Below are 20938 nucleotides of genomic sequence, written 5' to 3' on the forward strand. Positions count from 1 at the left end.
AAAAGAGTCGTTTCATGTCTATCCTTGAATCACTTAACTGAAGGTTGATGTAGGATATCATTACATACGTAATTAGAAATACGTTATTAAATCCTTTTTGGAGAGCGTAGTTTTAACAGTAATCTAATTACACTACTGAATATGTAATAAGTAACTAGTAATTAATAACAATAATAGACATATTGATTTTCTTCTAGTTAAAAACCAGACTTAAGACATGTCTTTAATAAAGCTTTCTCTGATGATCTTCCCAGTTCAGTCCGAAGCTGTTGATGACGGGTGTCAAACTGATGGTGACTACAACCTCAATCTACAGTCATCCAGAAATGAAAGATTTAGCAAAAGTTCAGCTGGAAAGACTAATGTTACGTGACTTATAATGCATAGATCTAACTAATCATCATCTAACACCTGGTGTATATGAGATTGTTACTTACTCAATGTTTGTGTTCGATATCTATGATGCCGACATTCACCCCCATTGGCATTAATATAAATTTTATGAAGAGTATATAATAATCAGTTACAACGTAACAAGCTACTTGAGTAGTTCTTTCATTGCATAATGTTTTACATTTACTCAAGTTATTTTTAAATAGTGACTTACGTGAGTAAAAGTTTTTCCAGTTACTTAACTAAGATTTTGGCTACTCTACACCTCTGCCCAGGGGGTAGGCTCCGCCCCTGCCTTCCTCTTCAGGCAAGAAGTGCAAGAATCTGCGCCCCTCTGGATGCGGTCCAAAGAACTTTGTCACATAATATTTTGCTTTCGTTTGCTAGTCCGTTGTTAAATAAATGTGACCCTGGATCAAAAAACCAGTCTTAAGTAGCACAGGAACAGTTTCAGTAAAAGACAAAAATACATTGTAGGGATCAAAATTATCGATTTTTCTTTTATGCCCAAAATCATTAGGATATAAAGTAAAGATTGATACAGGAAGATATTTTGTACATTTCCTACCTTAAATATATAAAAAACTTTATTTTTGTGAGTGGATGGCCTGCCACAATGCCACCGATTAAGAACTTCAAATGCAATTTTCTCAATATTTTGATATTCTGCACTCTCAGATTCATGAGTTTTAACGGTTGTATCTCAGCCAGATATTGTTTTATCCTAACAACACATTCATCAATAGAACGCATATTTATTCAGCTTTCAGGTTATGTTAACACCTCGAAAAATTGACCCATGAGACTAGTTTTGTGGTCCAGGTTCACAAATGGTTTGTTACGTTATCTAGTCTCCCTGTCTTTCTGGTAGAACCAGATTTACATTGGACAGACCTGAATATCTTTTCACTTACCAACACGGCTAATTGTTTCCTTCGAATCTTACAGTTAACAGTAATCATTTTCTCTGTGGTAGTGAGTCTAGATGGGAATTGAACCTGGATGTCCCCTCAAAACACTGATCCATACGAGTCTGTCCTGTGCCTTATGTAACATCTGTATTTAGATTACACACACTTAAGCTCCGACATCTGATCAAATGTGTTACTTACTCTGGTGTGATAAAGATGAATGTAACTCTGAGATGGGAAAATTCTCCACTTTAAACAAGTTACTGTTTACATGCTCTTCACATTCGATTTGTAAGAATGTACTGTGATGCATTAGATATAAGAACGGGGACTGGTGACATAAGGTCTCATCATGACTACGTGATAATTTAATAGATGCTTGTGGTACAACCAACTCGCCGGCACGGTGGCTTTAGTGTATGATGTCAAGAGCAATCCAGTCATACAGATCAGTTATTGAGCCAAAAAACAAGGCGGACGAGAGGTGTATTGTACACTTACCGAATCTTTCAAAATAAAATGGTTAATACAGTTTATGAAGAATAGGAAAAAGCATTTGTAAAGTGTTTCCTAATTACATATTTAATACTATTTGTTTCAAATACTTTTCTTGAAGTGTCATTTGTCTGTTGATAAAATTCCTGTGAAGTTGGCTGCTTTCCACAGGCCTGTTGGCATGGAAATCAATATATAAGACAATATACAGTTATTCATTGTTTCAGGCAAATATCATATACATAAAACGAAGTGGTCCATATGTTAATCAAACTATTCACATTTTATCAATGATTTTAAATTTTTATGACATTGTAACAAATGTTTAACAAAAAGCTCTGAAAACATGTAAATGCACTTAACTTTATTTGTGTACCTTTACATTGAGATGTTTACATAATATGTAAGATGAATAAATACGATTTCTATTGATGTAAGAGTTGTTAGAATAAAACAATATCTTGCTGAGATACAACCGTTAAAACTCATGAATTTGAGAGTGCAAAAAAATCGAAATATTGAGAAAATTGCCTTAGAAGTTGTGAATCGATGGCACTGTGGCAGGCTATCCACTCACAAAAATAAAGTTTTTATACATTTTAGTTAGAAATTTACTAGCTATCTTCATGATGATCTTTACTTAATATCCCAATGATTTTTGGTATAAAAAAACAATATGTTTTTGTCTTTTACTAAAAATGTTCCCGTGCTACTAAATGTGATCCAGGGTCACGTTTAGTGATGTTTTTATTTACTATTTATTCTTTCTCTCTGGCAATGTGATGTAACATATTTTCTTATATTTGTGCCAGTTACAGTAGACATGTACGGTACCTCTGGAGGCCACTGTGTGTTCCGCACACACAAACATATCATGTAATCAAGACTTGTATAAAACCGAGTGTTTGGCAGTCCCGTGAGCCTCTTACGTAAGTTTACAGACATACCTGGTGGAGTGCAGAGAGAGACAGTAACCTCAGCAGGTCTCATCTCTGCCTCATGGACCAGAAGTCATTCCATTTTCAGCTGGTGTCTGTGATTGTCTCTCTCACTTCAGGAACGAGTCCACGCTGATAACAGCCGTCCTGCTGCGTCACGCAGACGCTCAAACTGCACAAAAGCACAGGGTCACAGCGAACCCCCTTCAGCCCTCAGGCAAAAACCACTCATACCATTTAACATTGTGTTGTTTTGCATTGACGAGCCCCAATCTAACAGAGATATCATCATATTCTTCTTATGCAGGTGATGTTATTTTATCTGTGCTAATACGCACACAACAAGTCATCTGTAGATTTATTTACACCGACGCCTGAGCCCAGTTTAAAATCCGATTGTCTGAAAGGTTTGTTGTGTAAAATTGACAAACTTCACCTTTAAAGTCACTGAAAGTTTTGGAGAACAGCCAAGTGTCAGACGTACCACAGCTTCTCATAAACTTGGGGAAATTGACAGACCTGCTGTGTATAAAATGTGTGGTAGTGAAGCACAAAAGAAAAGAAATGCCGATAGCTCACAATGTGAGCAAATAAATGTGACACATATTTTAAAAACGATCTACACGTCAAAAGGCGAACGTTTGCCTGCCTACATATAACCAATACATGGATTTTAAACTTACGAGCCCAACGAACCCAAACTTCCGATTGTAAAATAGGTTTAAGATCCATTTATAAACAAGCCCAAGGTGGTGTTTATTATGATGTCAATGACACAAGTCACAACCTGCTAAAATGACCGCTCGCCATCCTAACGCTGACGAAACAGTTTGAGTAGATTCACGATTGAAAACTGACAACAGTGCATTTTTTACAAAACTGAATCTTTACTGTGTGTTACAGCATATGACCTAAAAACAAAAAAAATCCAGCAAGAGATAATAAATAAAGAGAAATCTGTTCGGAAGAACTGTATCAAAAAGATGCCAAAGACATTCACGAGTTACGTTTGATATCAGAAAACAGGCACCGTTAAAACCTTCTGCATTGAATACTCAGAATCGACATGATGAGAACTAGAAACCCATACATCCCAGCAGTAAAACAACATGAGAAAATCTCTTTTAAAACCAGAACAGGAACCTGTAACAGACCGTGTTTTTGCTAAGCACCAGCTGAGATTATACACATCTCAGAACGATCACCGCCTTTGTGTTGTTCAAAACTTCAGCTTAGAGTAAAAACGTGAGGATAAAATCACAGAACAACAGCTTGAATTCCTTCAAAACTTCAGTCTCTCTCAAACTTCCGGTCGGCGTTCAGAAATTACGGATGCTGAAGAATCCCACGCTGGTGGGCGACTCCTTCACCGTTACCGTCACGAGGTTCGCGGTCACATCCGTGACAAACACGTGCTCGATCAGGTTGCGCGTCGGCTTCCAGTCCTGACCTGAGATGGACAGCTCTTGGTTGTTATTGGGAAACGAGGAATCGTGGTCAGAATCCGAGCTACTGCCCTCCTCTCCGGTGCTGAGCTCGCTCAAGGTCTTGACTTGTTTTCCAACTTGTTTGTCTTGGGAATCTCGCGTCTCTGACGTTGGAGTCTGAACGGCCACGTCGCCTTGACTCTTCTTTCCAAATCTCTCGGTTAAATCCCTGGCTTCTTCCGGTTTGGATCGGTCCCGCTTTGGACTCTTCATGATTGGTTGGTTGGGTGTGTATTTAGTTGGGATGTTGTTGGGTGCAGGACTCGGCTCTTGCCTCGTGTTAAATCCCGAACTACTCTTTCTGGCCGGGCTAGGGGCACTTTTTGGATGAGTACTGTCGTTAGCAGGAGGGGTCTTGTTGACGCTCTGCAGATTGAGTGCCTGAAGGCTGGAGGGAGTTTTCAGAGATGAAAAGGAGTTTGAGGGTGATTTCGGGAGAGCTGCTCTCTGATCAGAACTTTCATGTTTCGCCGACTGCGTTTGTCCGATGCTCCCGTTTGTCATGTTGTGAACATTTAAAGCAGCCACTCCTGGAGACTTGCACGATGGTGTTTTTGAATCAGCCCCACAGCTGCTCATATCCGACACTGAGAGTGTAAAATCAGAAGCGGGTTTGCTTTGCGGTGGGCGGCTTAGCGGCGAGGACGCGGATCCGCCAGAGCGCCCAGCTGAACTTAGCGAACTCTTCCCAGATGGACTGTGCGTAAAAGATCCTCTGTTCAACCCGGTGAAGGTAAAGCTAGCGGGCATGAGCGGTTTCTTAATGTTGCGGAAGTCTTTCGGCGTGGCTTTGAAAAACTTTCGCTGACCTTTGGCCTGTCGCAGCGCCTTCAGTTCCGGAGGCAACGGCCTCCTCCCTCGCTTCTTAGGAGGCTCTGGCTTGGCCAAAACGATCTGTGCTTTCTTCTGAGGGACGGGGTGAAGCTCTCGTGGTCGAGGACTGGGCTTCGGGCTCCTGTCAAGGTCATCTTCGTCATCTTCCGAGGATGATGATGACGATGAGGACGAGGATGAGGAAGATGAACCAGAGGATGAAGATGAAGAACTGCTGGATTTTGACTCTGATGGAATGGCTTCCTGCGGGAGACACATGCAAAAAGGAGTCACAGTCGAAACGTCGGAGAGATTTGTTCTTCCAGTACACGGAACATCTTTTCACAACACTCACCAATATTTTTCTGGGTCGCCCACGAGGCCTCTTTCCTCTTTTTGTGATCAAGATGTCTATCTCCTGCTCCCTGAGGAATAAAACACATTGATAATAAATATAGCTACAACCGTCAGGATCAACAGAAGACTGAACACTAAACCGTGTGGACCAAACTTGCATTTAATGTAATGTGGATCATTTTTTCTTTGCGAGCATTTCACCATGCGCATCATTGACATCTATCTGAATTTTTGTATCAGATGAATTTTGCGGCAAAAGATTTTGATTTCACATCAACGACAAATGATATGGGAAATGTTTTTATACTACCTAAATTAATTGAATGCACTTTCTAAAACCATCAAAACACACTTGGGTTTGTAGTTGTGAACCATATCAGCCAAAAACACATCATTTAATATAAGAAAAATCATCATCGTCATCCTAAAACATAACCAACCAATTGAGTTTTCTAAGTTCTAAGAAAAATGAAATGGCACAAAGCAGTAGCCTAGTTTTGAAATCCAGTTCCTGTATTATGAATGAACATTCTCACCTCCTCACTTCCTGTTTTCTCTCCACACTTCCTGTCACAACCCGCTTCCACTCGGCTGTTCTTTCTTTTTACCTCCCACAAAACGTTTTCTCCCAACAATTGATTTTGCTCAGACTTAAGAGTGGGTTCCTAAGTAGTATTTATCTGTAGCGCATAACTCATCCTGTGCCACATGTGCTACACCCAGAAGAGAGCAGAGACGTTACTATATAATCAGACTTGCAAATTTCACCAGGTGGATGATGAAAGAAAGAGATTTCAGCAGAAATTTCAAAGACTATAGGCGAGCCTCGAGTCAACTACCACTTAGAAAGCAGCACCAGCACAACCACAAAGCAACACACTAACTATTCCACGAAATTGACGCAACAGCAGCGCTTCAGATAAGATTCGACATGTGCTTTCTGTTACCCAAGGCTCATTTTCACACTGAAGCCTCATAAACTTTGAAACCAAAACGCGCACAGCTGACCAGCAGGGCTAAAGAAAACCAGTTCCTGCTGGATACGTTTAACCGTGTTTGATTTTCAGACTGCAGAGAATCTGGTGAGCTTGGACACGTCTGCAGCCTCTGAATGGCCCCATGAATGGAGCCCCATTTACGCCCTCCCAAGCGTTTCAACCCATATTGTTTGCACATGGGGTTTGGGAAAGGGGCGTCACTCAAACTCAAAGACCTGCTCGACCAATGAGAGAAACCCTCTTACCTCTTGTTAAACGCAGCCAATAGTCTCGGGTCAAGAAGGTTTTCCTGAGGTTCCCAACTGTTATGCCTGAAAAACAGGGAAAACACTTCGTGTTCAACGTCGGGATGTTTCACTTGTGTTTTGTAATTATTTCGAAACAGCCTTCACAAGTTGTACATGACAAAATTATAGTATTCAAATAATATCGTTTTACATCGTATTTTAAAGTTTGTTCTAAACGTACGCATTTAAATTCAATTATTATGAGGTGATAAAAAAGGTTAAGACCTAGATTAGATACTTTTTTAACAATTACAGAATAATAAATATATTTCCTTAAAATGTCAAGATGTGTTGTTTACACACAACATTACACAAACACAAGAACAAAATACAAACAACATGTTAAACTAACACTGACATATCGGAAAAAAAATAAAACTGAAACAGGTTGTTTACATCTCGCAAAATGGTCTACATCCACATCTCATGACAAACAGCGCTGAATTCGATCCAAGCTAATCCTGTACACTAGCATAATGAAGCATGCAAAACAGTGGAGTCATCGGTGTCCCTCCCACGAACAAAATTTGGATACTACTTTGGATACTTACTGCAGTAAATATATAAATACAAGAGCAGTAGGGATGAACTTTATATAGACAAACTCCGTCGGCTGTTAGTTGAGCCGTATGTGTTTACATTAGCCTTAATTCATGAGAGACATTTGGCTGAGAAAGAGATAAGATGAGAGTTTACTTTAAAGATTCTGAAGTGCTTTTATGCGACGGGGCAGGAGGGAGGGGTGAAAAATACGATTCGGTGATGAAAGAAAGTACACAGTGTTAAGAAAGAGGAGTACACCCTGATGATTTGTACCAATAAAACTAGAAACATGCTGTACATAAAGAAAAACAAATGACTCGACCCACTTACATTTCCAGTTCGACTGCCTTACGAAACCAGTTTAAGAAATAAATTTACTGGCAATATCTGAGGCTGTTTTTGTGAGTCCTTAACTTGTTCCCTCAAAAATGATTTTCTGCCTTTGTCCATTTAATTGGCACTTCAACAGAACAATTCATAGAAATTGTCGCAAGAACTTGATCCAACAATTTTTTTAGTCTTATAAATGTACACAGACAAAAACACTTTTGTCCTCTTCCAGTGTATCTATGCTCTGTGCAGTGTTAATAATAAGTGTAAAAGAAAACCAGTAAGAATTTGTAAATAAAGAAGGACGTGCGCCGAGGCAGATGGAGTCGCGCGCTGGGGGTGTGGCGCGCGCGCGGCGAGTGATTGACAGCTCGAGTGCCAATAAAGGGGCAAAAGGGGGCGACGGTGTAAAAGTGAGGGAGAGAGTGGGGGGGTTGGGGCAGCTGCAGTGGGGTTTTTTTTATTTAAAAAAACTTGAAACAAACCAGTATAGTTGTACAAGCGGCGCGCGAAACTTTCTGTTGCGTGGAAACGAAAGTGTTACAAATAATGTTACAGTGTTACAAATAATGTTACAGTGTTACAACGTAAAACTGTTTCAATGTTTCACCTTTGACGACAACAAAGCGCCCTGTGAGGAGACCATTAATGCTTACTGTAACGATGTTTAACACTTAATATATGTATATGTGACTTTAAACACTTGTCTTTGAGACACAGCAACGAACAAAACAACAACACTGCGTCTTTTTCTAAAGCAACACACACAATCATTCAAAACTAAATTTAAAGACAAAAACAACAACAATGAATGATCCCGGAAAAAAACAACCCAAAAACAGGTTCAGAAAGCATTGGTGCGGACGCGCGTGGACGTGGAAAGAAATCGCGCAACACGCTGCTGCTGTTGTTGTTTTCATTGTTTATGTTTCGGCTTTTATCAAGACTCGCGTCCAACAATATCGGGTTATCATAAATGAATAAAGAACAACAATGGCGACAAAACAGTTCTTAATAGACACATGTAACCTATTACATACATACACATAAATATGGACACACACATACACACACAATGAAGGCAGTGTGTATCCCAGATCTCACTTACTTGGACGACCATCCCCTCCACTTCACCAGATACTCCAGTTTGCCCTGTGGAAATAAAACACGCGATTATAATCACGCGCCGGGGAATTTCATTTACGTTGAACGTGCGTGGACGTGGATGCGTTTTTTTACCTTCTTCACGCGTTTGTTGAGGATACACTCGGCATCAAAAACCTGTTCACCCACCGCGCTCAACTCCTCCATGACTGAGCCGAGAGAGAGAGTACACACACAAACACACACACACAACAGAAGAGACGGGGCGGAGAGACAAACGAAAAACACACATGACCCTCGACGGACGCCGTCCCCGTGACATCACACATGACTTAGTACAAAAGTTTTCGATTAAAAAATGGATCATTGTTTTTAGTTTTAGGTATGTAAATGCTATTTTATTAAATAAAAACAAAGCTTTCCTTTCAAGCCGTCATGATGGTTTTAATTCAAAATATTTTCTTAAGAAGACAATATAATTCCTAAAACTAAATGTAAACATAAAAACGATTAAATTAAATGTCAGCAAATACTGAATGAAAATAAATTAACCTTTTTTTACGTTATCAAAAGATCTCGCATGTAGGCCTACCTTGTGTTTCATTTATCAAATCAATTATTTGATTTATTGTAAATGATAATTGTGTTATCACTAAAAAAATACGTTTTTGAAGAGCAAAAAGTTTTGAACTCACTTTATATAGACATACGTCATATTTTAGGGAAAGAATCAATCAAATAATTAAAAAACAAAAAATAAATTTTTAACTTATACACTCACTGTTTTATTATATAACAATACAATCCTAAAATAGCAAAGTGAACAACTGGTCTATAAACTTGATTTTATTTAGTATTGAAAAAGACAAAAATGTTTTACATATTAATATACAGAAATGCTAAAAATAAACAAAGGCAAACACTTTCAAAACATTTTAACAGAATACTACACAAATAGTTTTAGAATTACAAATTATAGAAAAGACTTTGTTTTTTAAAACAAGGGGGTTTATAGGGACTTTTATTTACATTCACGTTTGTATGGTTCAGTGTGGATCTAAAAGACTGTTTGTTTTGTTTCAGTTCCATCAGTTTCATTGTCGCTGTCTGTGACGCTGTAAAGGAAACAGAATATATGATTGACACAAATATCTAAATATCATTCACACTGTGTGTTTATCTCTGGTTAAACTTGTAGGGCTGTAGTGAAATGATCATCTTAGTATTAAAGGGATCATATGACACAGCTAAAACAAACAGATTTGTTAATTTTTAGATGTAATGCAATGTGTATAAATGATTTAAGGTTAAAAAAACGCTGTATTTTCCACATAGGGGTGAGGTTATCTGGGACATCGGGTAACCTGAGACACCTAAAATCTAATGTGTTTATTTCCTGTTCTATCAAATTTTAGTCAACATGACTTTTACAGTAATTTTAGCATGGATGTCATGTGTGTGAAATCACATGTGGTTATAGAAACACAGAACAGAAGGGGGCGGGGCACTTGTCATTAAGAAGCTCCCTTGGAATTCCATGACAAAGGTCAGTGACATAGGACTCTGACTGAATAATGTTAAGGTCATAAATCTGTAAAAAATATTATTATTGCTGTCAAATGATTTTGATCTACTCTAGCAACAAAATATGTATTAAAGTGTTGAAAATGTGTTTTAGTTTTGTCTTGCTGTCCCATATTGTCAAATGTGATTGAGATATGTGTGAAGGCATGCTTTGGGTAATCTGGGACAGCCTTCAAATGGTGGAAATGTGGATTTAGGGACTTTATAAATCCAAAGACAAGGGTTAATATATGCCCGAATGAGAAATGGGTGTTAATGTGGATTAGTGGAGGTTACAACATTAGATGGATGATGATGGGTCTCTCTCACATGGAATGAGTGTTTGCTCCCTGTAGCCCCAATTTTAATGGAGAACTTGAATAACTGAATGAATAATCTGTTAATCAAATTGTTGCTTAGCGTTGCTTTGGTTAATTTTTTTATTGTCAATACAATGTTAAACACATGCTAAACAATTTTAATAGAGTTTAAAATGAGTGTAAATTAATTAACACAGTCAATTGTTAATCCTGTAAATATATATAAAGATGTTAAAATTTGAAAATGCATTTTCCTTTTGAGATTTCTGTACTTGTCATTTATTCGTAATGCTTTTTAAAAATTGGTGATGTTGTGATTGGCATGTATAAATGAATAGTATATTACAAAGTGACCTGTCCCAGATTATCACATTATTAAAGGATATGTGTTTTATTGGGCATTCCGCAAAACAACGAGCACACAGAAAAACACGTATTGGCGCCATATGACCCCTTTATAACTATGTAAAAACACTCCAGTGAAACATTCCATCCAGCAAACATCTCTGACCCGTTGAGGAGAATGAGCTGCAGTGTCTTTAAGATGTGTTTTATGACATTTACGCCGTTTTTGTTCTTGCTGTGTTTGTGGATGCCATATAGTTTAACAGAATGACAAACACAATGACCAGGAAACCAGCCAGAGCTCCCAGTCCAGTGAGCACACTGGTGAGAGTGTCAGAAGAGTTTTTACCTGAAATACACACTCACATGAGTGATCTAATGAGTGAAACATTAACCTACATTAACAGGAAATACATCAACAAAACAGTGCACTGGCTCTTTAAGAAGCATAACAGATTGTTTACAAAGTGTTTGATATGATTCAGTAATGCAGATCTAGCAAATCGAGTGTTTCAAGTTTCCACTCATATCTTGTTTCATTAAACAAGAGGATTGATGTGGTCTCACCTTCTGGCTGTGCTGAGCAGGTCATGAGAGCGGAGATGTCCAGGTTGCAGTCATTGGGTTCAGGGGAAATTTCCAGCAGGTGACACATAAGCGGATAGATGTTCACCCTCTCAAACGGCCCCACTTCTAGATCCTTCTAGAGAATGACATAAAGATGGTATTCAAAGTCAAAAAAGAACAAAGAAATAAAATTTCAATTATATTGTTTAATTTGGCAATATCTTTTTTCTTCAGAATATGACTATTCCAGCAAAGGACTTTGCATTTAAGACGCTTTGAAGGGTCCAATGCTATAACACATACAAACAGCAGAGGGCGCCCGAGATAAGTAACAAAAGCACCGTAGTCAAACATAGAAACATAGAGAAATATGAGATAAAAATGAAAAATGAATAACAATATAGCAAAATTAAATCCAAAATAAAATAATGCGGAAATTGCATTAAAATACAAACAGTTGAAAAGCCGCAAAACTGTTTTCGGTTCTGTTTGGTTGCAGCACTTGTGGATCTGACCTACGACACGCGTGGGTCAGAGGTCAACAGGAGCTCAAGGCTGTGTACACTTGTGACCTGACCTCCCGTGTTGTCATAGGAACAGAATATTGATCGCAGGCAGTGCAAGTTTTATACATCAGATGTCAATAATCGATTTTCTGAGTCAAAAGCCTATTGTGTGCTTGCTTTTTCCTGTAAGTAGATGGACATAATTCATGACTTTTAGACTTTGACTTCATTAACTTTCAGAAACATGTCAGATTCACATTCAAAGAGAGCAGTGAACTAATCACATTTTGTGCAAACAAGGGACCTTCATCTCCTAACTAAAAAGCTGATGCACACCTTTCTGAATTGATCTATACATGTATTCAAAGTCAATCAAGTTATATTTTCATACTGTTAAATCAAATGGAACTTTTCTAATCTAGTTTCTGAAGGGAAAATTCATCCAAAAATTCTGTAATCATTTATTCACGCTCATGTAATTTCGGTATAAATAAAGAAAGATATTTGGAAGAATGTTAGTCACGCTGAAAAAATTAATCTGTAGAATTTACTTCTTGAAAATCCTTGTAACAATTTTTACACAAAAAGTCAAATGTGCTGCTATATTTCAAGTATAATTAACTACCCAGAATAAAGTAAATTCTACTCATTAAATACATTAAGTATTTGTTAACTCATACTTCACAGTTCACTTACTTTCATATTAAAATATGTAAAATATACTATTGTTAACAACATATATGATTAAGTGAGAAGAGACTAGAAGTTATACTGGTATTAGCAAAATGACTGCTTTATAAAAGAAACAACTTTATGATTAATTATGTGCCTTCCTCAGCCTATAGGCACAAGCACCGCTCTTCTTAAATACGTTACCAATTTAAAAAAAAACTTAAACATAATACCAAAAATCTCAAAGATAAATCAACAAAAAACAGGAACATGCGTTTTTTACTGAAAAACACTTAAAATGACAGCTAATCTTGAAAATGTATCTCCTTATCCAGTCAGATGCAAAGCATTCTGGGAACTACATTTACATTTAGTCATTTAGCAGACGCTTTTATCCAAAGGGACTAACAGATGAGGGAAACATTGGAAGCAATCGGAACAACATAAGGACAACAAAAAGCATAAGTGCAATAAAAGAAAACTGGTCACTATATAGACTATACAGAGATTCGTTTTTTTTGTTTGTTTTTTACGAGTAGAAAAGACATAGAAGTCAGAACTGATGCGTCAGGTGAAGGAAGAGATGTGTTTTCAGCAGTGGTGGGCCGTTAACGGCGCAGTGAGACTATTATCGCGCGTTAAAAAAAATGTCGCCGTTAATCTATTCTCAAAGTTGGGTTGTGAGCTGGGTCTACGCAAGCTATGATGACTTTCACCTTGATATTTTAGCGCGGATGTATACCAGCTTAACTGCACTGTACGGGGCGAGAACGAGATTTTTCAACTCGCGTGATTCGCGTCATTCGCGGAAGCAGAAGCAGCCTCATCATCTCATAACCAGGGCTTCATTCTCGCCGCCTCATCATCTCATAACCAGGGCTTCATTCTCGCCGCCTCATCATCTCATAACCAGGGCTTCATTCTCGCCGCCTCATCATCTCATAACCAGGGCTTCATTCTCGCCGCCTCATCATCTCATAACCAGGGCTTCATTCGCGCGATTCGCGCTGCGAGTAGGTCTATTGGCTCTTTTCATTAACATATAAATCACTCGCGCTTGACACGCCATTCGCGTTTGGTCTGAACACAACATAACGTTACTGTGAAATTACCGCATCAAACGTGACGTGCTAACATGGATGCAGCTATGAAGCCGCCGGGTTTGCTTCAGGGAATATTAATTTTTAAGAAGCTTCCCAATAGAAACATCGACAAGACTAAGGTTGTTTGCACCTTGTGCAATGCGGAATTGGTTTAAAAAAACACTTTCTCTCAACAGGTAGTGGTCTAGCTTTAGTTGAAACCAGTAAATTTGTATTGGCACCTAATGTATTATGGCTCCAGTATGACATATCGCTTGTTGCTCCCTAACTCTTTGTAAATTGCTTTGGATAAAAGCGTCTGCTAAATGACTAAATGTAAATGTACTGTAGGAGCTCTTCCAGTCTCAAGTACCACCTAAACGGAAATCATCCCTTAGCTAATGCGGAAGTAAACGCAAGTTCATCTTATTGAACATAATTTAATTTTCATCACCAATTATCATAGTAGAACAGCTTTCTCAAGCAGTTTGTGATGCATTTTGGAAACAGGAGATGAGCCCCTGGTCTAATGCGCCACCTGGCTTGAGAAACCCGTTCTCAAAGACTTACTTTTAGTCATTATTTGGGTAGCACACATATTCTGAATGCCTTCGGCAGAATTCAAATGAGCCATTTTAATCTAGATTAATCTAGATTAATTTAGGAATTAATCTAGATTAATCTAGATTAAAAAAATTAATCTATGCCCACCACTAGTTTTCAGACGATTCTTTAAAATGGCTACAGAATCTGCTGATCTTGTAGCACCAGGCAGATCATTCTATGTGGAACCGATCTCGACAAGGTACGTGAGAGGTACGTGAGAGAGATTTAGGGATTTTGCGGGTATATACGTCTGCATTTGCGAGGGAAAATAAAGGGATGCCAAACCAGTGGAGGTCTTGTAGGCCAGGAGCAGAGTCTTGAATTTGATTTGAGTAACTATAGGGAGCCAATTGAACTGCAGATTAACTTCCAAGGTAGTTATCTCTACAAATCTTTTTATAAATATACTGAATTTGACCAATTTAAATGGGTTTAACTTGATAAAATTGAGTTGAATTGAGTTTACGTTATTTTAACTCTATTTTTAGGGTAAAAACAGGAACATAATTAAAAGTATATTTCAATAATTTATTTTCATAAAACCTGCCAAGGCACATAATAATGTAAAGATAATAATGTAAATAAACGGAAACTCTTTGTTTTTCTAAATTCTGAAAAACATCTAATATGTCTTCATCAGACATACAAAAATATAAAACATTTATTTAAAAATAAAAATATTTCCTACTATGGAAGTGGACGATGTCCCTGAACTGAAAATGGCTGACATTCTTCCAAATATCTTTCCCTCTGTTCAGTGGAACAAAGCAATATATGCAGGTTTAAAACAACCTGATGGTGAGTGTGAGGACCGGTTTGACATTTTTGGATGAACTGTACCTTTCAGAAAGCAGTAAAAAAAAGTAAAGTGTAATAAAAAAATAAGTAAAGAATTAATACAATAAAGTAAAATAGTAGAGATTTAAGTCCTAGGTATGAAACATTAAACTATTTCACTGATATTTTGTTAAGAAAGCCTGTTTTTAGGACCATTCATTTTAAACTCTTAATGACGATTATAAAGCATTTTGCAAGCTTATAATTTCAATACATTTTAATATAAACGTATAAGTTAAAATATAGTATACATAGGCCTACTTTAATGTATGCATGTTTAATAGAATGCAGTACAATGGGTCAGAACGACAGAATCAACAATGTGTAGACGCGTCTGCGCAGCGCGCAACACGAAGCTAGTTTACATCACTCTTTTATTTAGTGCTATTATTTTTTATATATGTTTGTTTTTGTTACTCTTTTTATTTTCTTTTTCACATTTGTCTTGTATGTTTGGAGTTTTAGAAATTCTATATCAACACTAATAGAGCCGATCCTTCCATTTCTTAGACTACGTGGGCCGCTGCACCACCAGGGGACACCATTGAGTACCAAATAAAATTACTATCATGTCAATAAGACGCTTTTTATAACTTGCGGATTCAATTTTACAGGAATTATTTGGAAATTTACTTTTTAAAAATTAATTTATTGAATTACTTTACTCGGTATCGGACGTCATTGTGGGACGGGCAGATGATGACATGCGCGTGATGTGATGATGCGTCTTTACAAATGGCTTTAAAACGGAGCTATCCGTCTGTAACGGTAAATAAAAATCTTATTTTCAAAGTCTTATTTAGTTTAGCAAAATTATGCAGGTACAGATTTACAAACTCAGGATTTATCCACTGGCATAAAGTTGATTTGACGTAGGAAGTTCGAGTCTGAATTTAGGGACCGTCTCCAAAGTTACATAGGCTACACGTTTCTAACCTCAATAGCATTTAAAGGTAATTACTTAAAGTCACAAAACCAGCTTTAAATCCAAACCTTTTAAATATTTGATATTTATTACAATAAACTTTCAAATAATATGTAAATGTTGCTTTGTATCTCACCACTGTATGGGTTCATGCACAAAATACACAATCATTGAAAGCTCAACAGTATTTACAGTGCAAAGTAAGATCACTTTTATTCTTAAAATTAAAGTTTTTCATTTGTACTTTTCTGCTGTGAATAATATATCTCACTGCCAGAATATATTTTGATATATTTTATGTGTAATACAACGTTTTTTATCCATAACTTCTACATGACATACTTTTCTATAATCATTTATACAATATATATTATTAAGCATAAATATGCATTGAAATTACACTAAACAAATATATTTGGCACGAAATGTGCGTGTGTGTGTTATGATGATATGCAGTATGACAGTAACGCTCACACCATGGATGGATCAGCCTAGAGGATGATGGATAATATTTTGTTGATGTTGGAGTGATGCAGGTGAGCAGGCATCTCCTCTTTCTTATAGACAGGTGAGCTTCCTTCAGGGCCTTGTACAACTTATCGATTCTTCCCTCTTTAGGAAGCAACATTGCCATAAAAGGCCAGATCTCTGATGGAGAGCCCGGGGATCTTGGAGTGGATGATTTCTTTCACCAGTCCGTTCCGGGAGACGGTGCTCATGCCGTGATCGGCTGTGATGATGATGTTCAGAAGCTCCCTCTGGCCGTGTCTTTCTGTGGAGTTAGCCGCTGGTCCGGCCCACCTGTTTGACCATCACTCTGCGCTCAGGTGATTATGGGCCGTACTTGTGTCCAGTGCTGTCAGGCTCTCCAAAGTACATAGAACTGAAGTCGAGGTCCCATAACCTTTTCAACCTTGTCCCTCCAGGCCGTTTCATTACTTTAATTGAAGATTTAGGGCTCTACTTCTCTCTCGAAGATGCGTTTGCCTTGATAAATTGATGCTGTTCCGGGAAAGGGAAGAGAACTGGTTTTCAGACCCTTTGTGGAGAGAAAAATCATCATGTTAGAGCAACTTGCTGTTAGTTAATATACTGACGAATTGATGAAATGAGAAACTCCCATCGACATGGAAGCACAAGTGGTCACAGGAGACACATTTAACAGCGGATGTAATCGGCGATGTGTCTCACCTGACCACCTGTGATCGAATCTCGTGAAATGCATCTTCATACCATCTGTAAACCGGGTCACACTTTCATCTGTAACCCAATTTGTGAGCTGTAAATAATTGCTTTGAATCATTTGGTGCAGTTAATTTGCTTAAATCCCGTGTGTGTATCATGGTTCTATCTGTAGAGATTACTCAAGGAAATGAAATGAGGCAATGAAAATGAATCAAAGCTAAGTGATTCTGATCATTAACAGATGGCGTACGTGAGGGAAATAAGCGTCATGCAAGACAGAAAGTCAGTCTGAAGTCACGTTCTTTAACCAGCTCGTGAAACATCACGTATGACATGTCCAGTATGTTTAAAGCTTTCTAAAATCATCAGCATCAAAAATCGTTTTATAAGGGTAAGGAAAAAGCAAATATAAGCATTTAATCACTCAATATTGTCCACTTAAAGAAGAATGCATATGATGCATTAAAAACACGAGAAGCGCATGCTGTTTTGCATTTTTAAAAGGTTTGTGAGCTGCTGTGAGGGAACATTTGTAAGATGTATAGAACAAAATTCATTTATACTAAACACTTTTTTGCATTTCTATTTTAACTTAGTTGTTGTCTACGTTTAAATATTTCTCATTTCAAATGTTAATGAATTTAAATGAGCTTGAATTAACAATGAAAAACTATTGATTAATTGATTGATTGATTGATTATCTTTCTGTGAGCTGTCAATCATATAGGCAGACCTCCGTTGTCCCACCAGTCATTGACAAACTGAGAATTATAATATGACTTCTTTTCCAACGTGCTGGTGTCGAAACACATGCTGTGAATTACATTGTGATTCTCGATGTGTTCACTTGCAAAAACAGTCGTGTTAATGGATAAAAAACCATTAGAGACACATGCTCATGATCGATCATGAATAAAGCTAATTTCTGAAGGTGTTTGTACTTGAAGTGTGTAGGAGTTTTGCATGGTGAAGGTGTTTATTTCTATAGATATTCTGTATTGAAGTTATTTTACTTTCTGTCTTTCAATACAGCAAATCTAATGAAGCCGGAGATTTATAGACTATTATTTCAGGTGAAGGTGTTAGCAGGAATAGAGCGATGTCATTGCTTCTTCGCCTGTTTTGACATTCAATGTCAGCAGGGCTGTCACAATGATTCAATAATCGTCTCATCGCTATCATTTGGGATAATTGCAATTATTTCGGATAACCGCAATTATTGTGAATCCTTGTACGTCCACCATATGCACTCACTGTAACATTCAAATGACATTTCTTCATCATTTGAGTTGTATTTTTTGTGTTTATGTTATTTTTTAAAGTGATTCCGGATTTGCTGCATCTACACAGCAAGACGACATCATCCTCACATCTTATTTTTTTCTCTAAAGACTGTTAAGGTCACTCAATAGGGAATGTTACTAAACATTCACAGAATTTTCACACATTTGAATGTATCTTTATTTTATTTGTTGAATAAATGTTGCAATTAATCCTTATAATTGTCAAAGCATTTAAACAGACAATTAATCGGCACCATCGCAATTATTTGATCGACAATTAATCGGCAACCTAATTTCATTACCTGGGAAGGCCCGAAATGTCCGTTTAAACACCATTTAAAACCAATTCAAAATATTCTTTGTGAGATGTTTAATATTTCCATAGTCACGCTCGCATGCACTGTAATTAATCCAGGTGTTGTGTTTTATAAATCCAGGTGTGATGGTTTACCTGTCAGGAGGGTGAAAGTGTGTCGGGCTGGTGACGGTCAGGAATGGCATACATACTTTCTGTAAAAGTGTGAGTGCCCCTTATCGGTTCAAATGTTGCCCTTTTGATACCGACAGGTTTGGAAAATGCTTTTGTTATTCAGCGTTAGTCTTTTAACATGTTGGTGATCATGAAAGCATGTATCAGTGCTATTAGTGTTATGTGGAGAGGACTGAAGGGAAGATAAAGAGTTTAATCTATAAGCTTATTTACTGGAAAGCATTTAACCTTTAAGACGAGCGACAGACGTCAACCTTTGTGTTTCTTCTCTGTGTCCATGTGTGAACATGTGAATCGTATTCGGTCTATCTGGTTTCTCTGGTTCTGACCATGTTATTTAAATCCATTAATGTCCGATGTTCCTTTATAACTGAAGTGCTGTTTGAGTTGTGCTTGTTTCCCAATCCTACCCATTGTTTCACATTATGAATCAGAAAAACTAAAACTAGTATTTCATGTGCAGTAAGAGAGATGTTATTGCAAAATGATCAACATCACACCCATCTCATATTTGTTAATGTGCACGTTTTTTTTGCAGGTTTAACACACTGCAGTTCCCATTTAGAACAGAAGGGGGCGCTCAAATGCTGCTCAAAGAAGCAACGAAAATATTTCATACAGTTTAAGCTGATTATAATAACCACATGCTAACTATAAATAAATACTTAATTTGTACTCTATTTATGAATCTTTTTATGAAATCTTTTTTTATATAAGATGTTATATCTTGTTAAGTTAAGTTCATATCTGGTGACAATTTTGTGCAATTTTCACACAAAAACACACATGTACACACATCCACACACATGCTTATCTGACTAGTCTAAAATCAACAAAAGCCGTTGTGAACTATAACTATAAAGTCTCTAATGTAGTTTTGTCTTGAAGAAGGACGAAGAATGGAGAGACTGGACCGATACAGCGCTGAAGGTTGAGTTGAAGAGATGGAGACTGAAGAGTGTGATGTCATTAACACAAGATTGTGCATTAGTGATGTTTATCTCCAACTTCTGTGTTCATGTACGTCCTGTATATTTAAAACCTTTGAAAGAGTTTAGGACATATACTTCATATATTCTAAGTTGTCAGAGAATAAATGTCATTCGCTGCTCTTTCGTAGCTCTGGAAACTTTTTGAAGTTGCTTGTTACGTTTTGTTTGTTTAGAGAGATTGAACAAGAGTTTGCATCTTTAAAAGCAGGTGTGAAGAACATGGATTTGTTTATTTGCTGTTGGAGGAGTTTGATGAGAAATTTGATAGAAATACTCTTAATATGGTGATCTTTTATCACAGATCTTGTGGATTGTTGAGATCTCTTCTGAAACAGATTTTTTTTTGCAAAATTGAATGTGCTCACATCTTCGACTCTTATTCCAGATGTCTATTCCAGGTGTCTACACCAGACAAAAGACAATAGAACGCATTCCAACTTTACATTTTGTCCACATGTAGACACACACGGTGTAAGTGCTCGAGGTCGATGTGTGACAGGAATTTCAGAGCGTGTTTAACAGCTTTGACATTCACAATGAATTCTGTGAAATGGTCTGCTCTACAGAACGCGTTTCGTAAAAATGTTATTCCATTCAGGAAAGAAGCAACAACGTGACGACATCTTAATCTTCTCTCAGCCTCCGTAGTCCTTGGAAAAGGAGGGGGAGTGGTGGACAGAGCCGTTAGTTGCGATTTGTAACCTCACCACTAGATGGCGCTTTTTTCAAACCTTGAGGTTTTGACCTCCAAAGGTTTCTGCAGTTTGCATGTTGGTAAGTTCTGTTTGATGACACACTGATATTCCTCAAATAAAATATAAGAGATATCAGAAATGATCGTACCTGATAGAGATAAGTTTAATGACATGTTTCTGTGTTTTGTCTGACTTTTTTCCTCCAGCGTCCACA

General features: G+C 37.5%; 1 protein-coding gene and 1 pseudogene across 1 annotated transcript; both read right to left on the reverse strand.

Moving 5' to 3' along the window:
• Positions 1-3600: 3600 nt before the first annotated feature.
• On the reverse strand, positions 3601-8926 carry cbx2 (chromobox homolog 2 (Drosophila Pc class)). The gene is made up of 5 exons (XM_056752599.1): positions 8792-8926; positions 8661-8704; positions 6638-6703; positions 5393-5462; positions 3601-5301 (listed from the first exon to the last, which is right to left on the reverse strand). Exons 1-5 carry the CDS (start codon positions 8861-8863, stop codon positions 4057-4059), a joined length of 1497 nt encoding a protein of 498 aa, XP_056608577.1. The 5' UTR covers positions 8864-8926; the 3' UTR covers positions 3601-4056.
• Positions 8927-11099: 2173 nt separating this feature from the next.
• On the reverse strand, positions 11100-19048 carry LOC130425770 (ectonucleotide pyrophosphatase/phosphodiesterase family member 7-like; annotated as a pseudogene).
• Between the last annotated feature and the right edge of the window lie 1890 nt (positions 19049-20938).

Source organism: Triplophysa dalaica, chromosome 7 (genome assembly GCF_015846415.1).
Source record: "Triplophysa dalaica isolate WHDGS20190420 chromosome 7, ASM1584641v1, whole genome shotgun sequence".
NCBI classification, from domain to species: domain Eukaryota; kingdom Metazoa; phylum Chordata; class Actinopteri; order Cypriniformes; family Nemacheilidae; genus Triplophysa; species Triplophysa dalaica.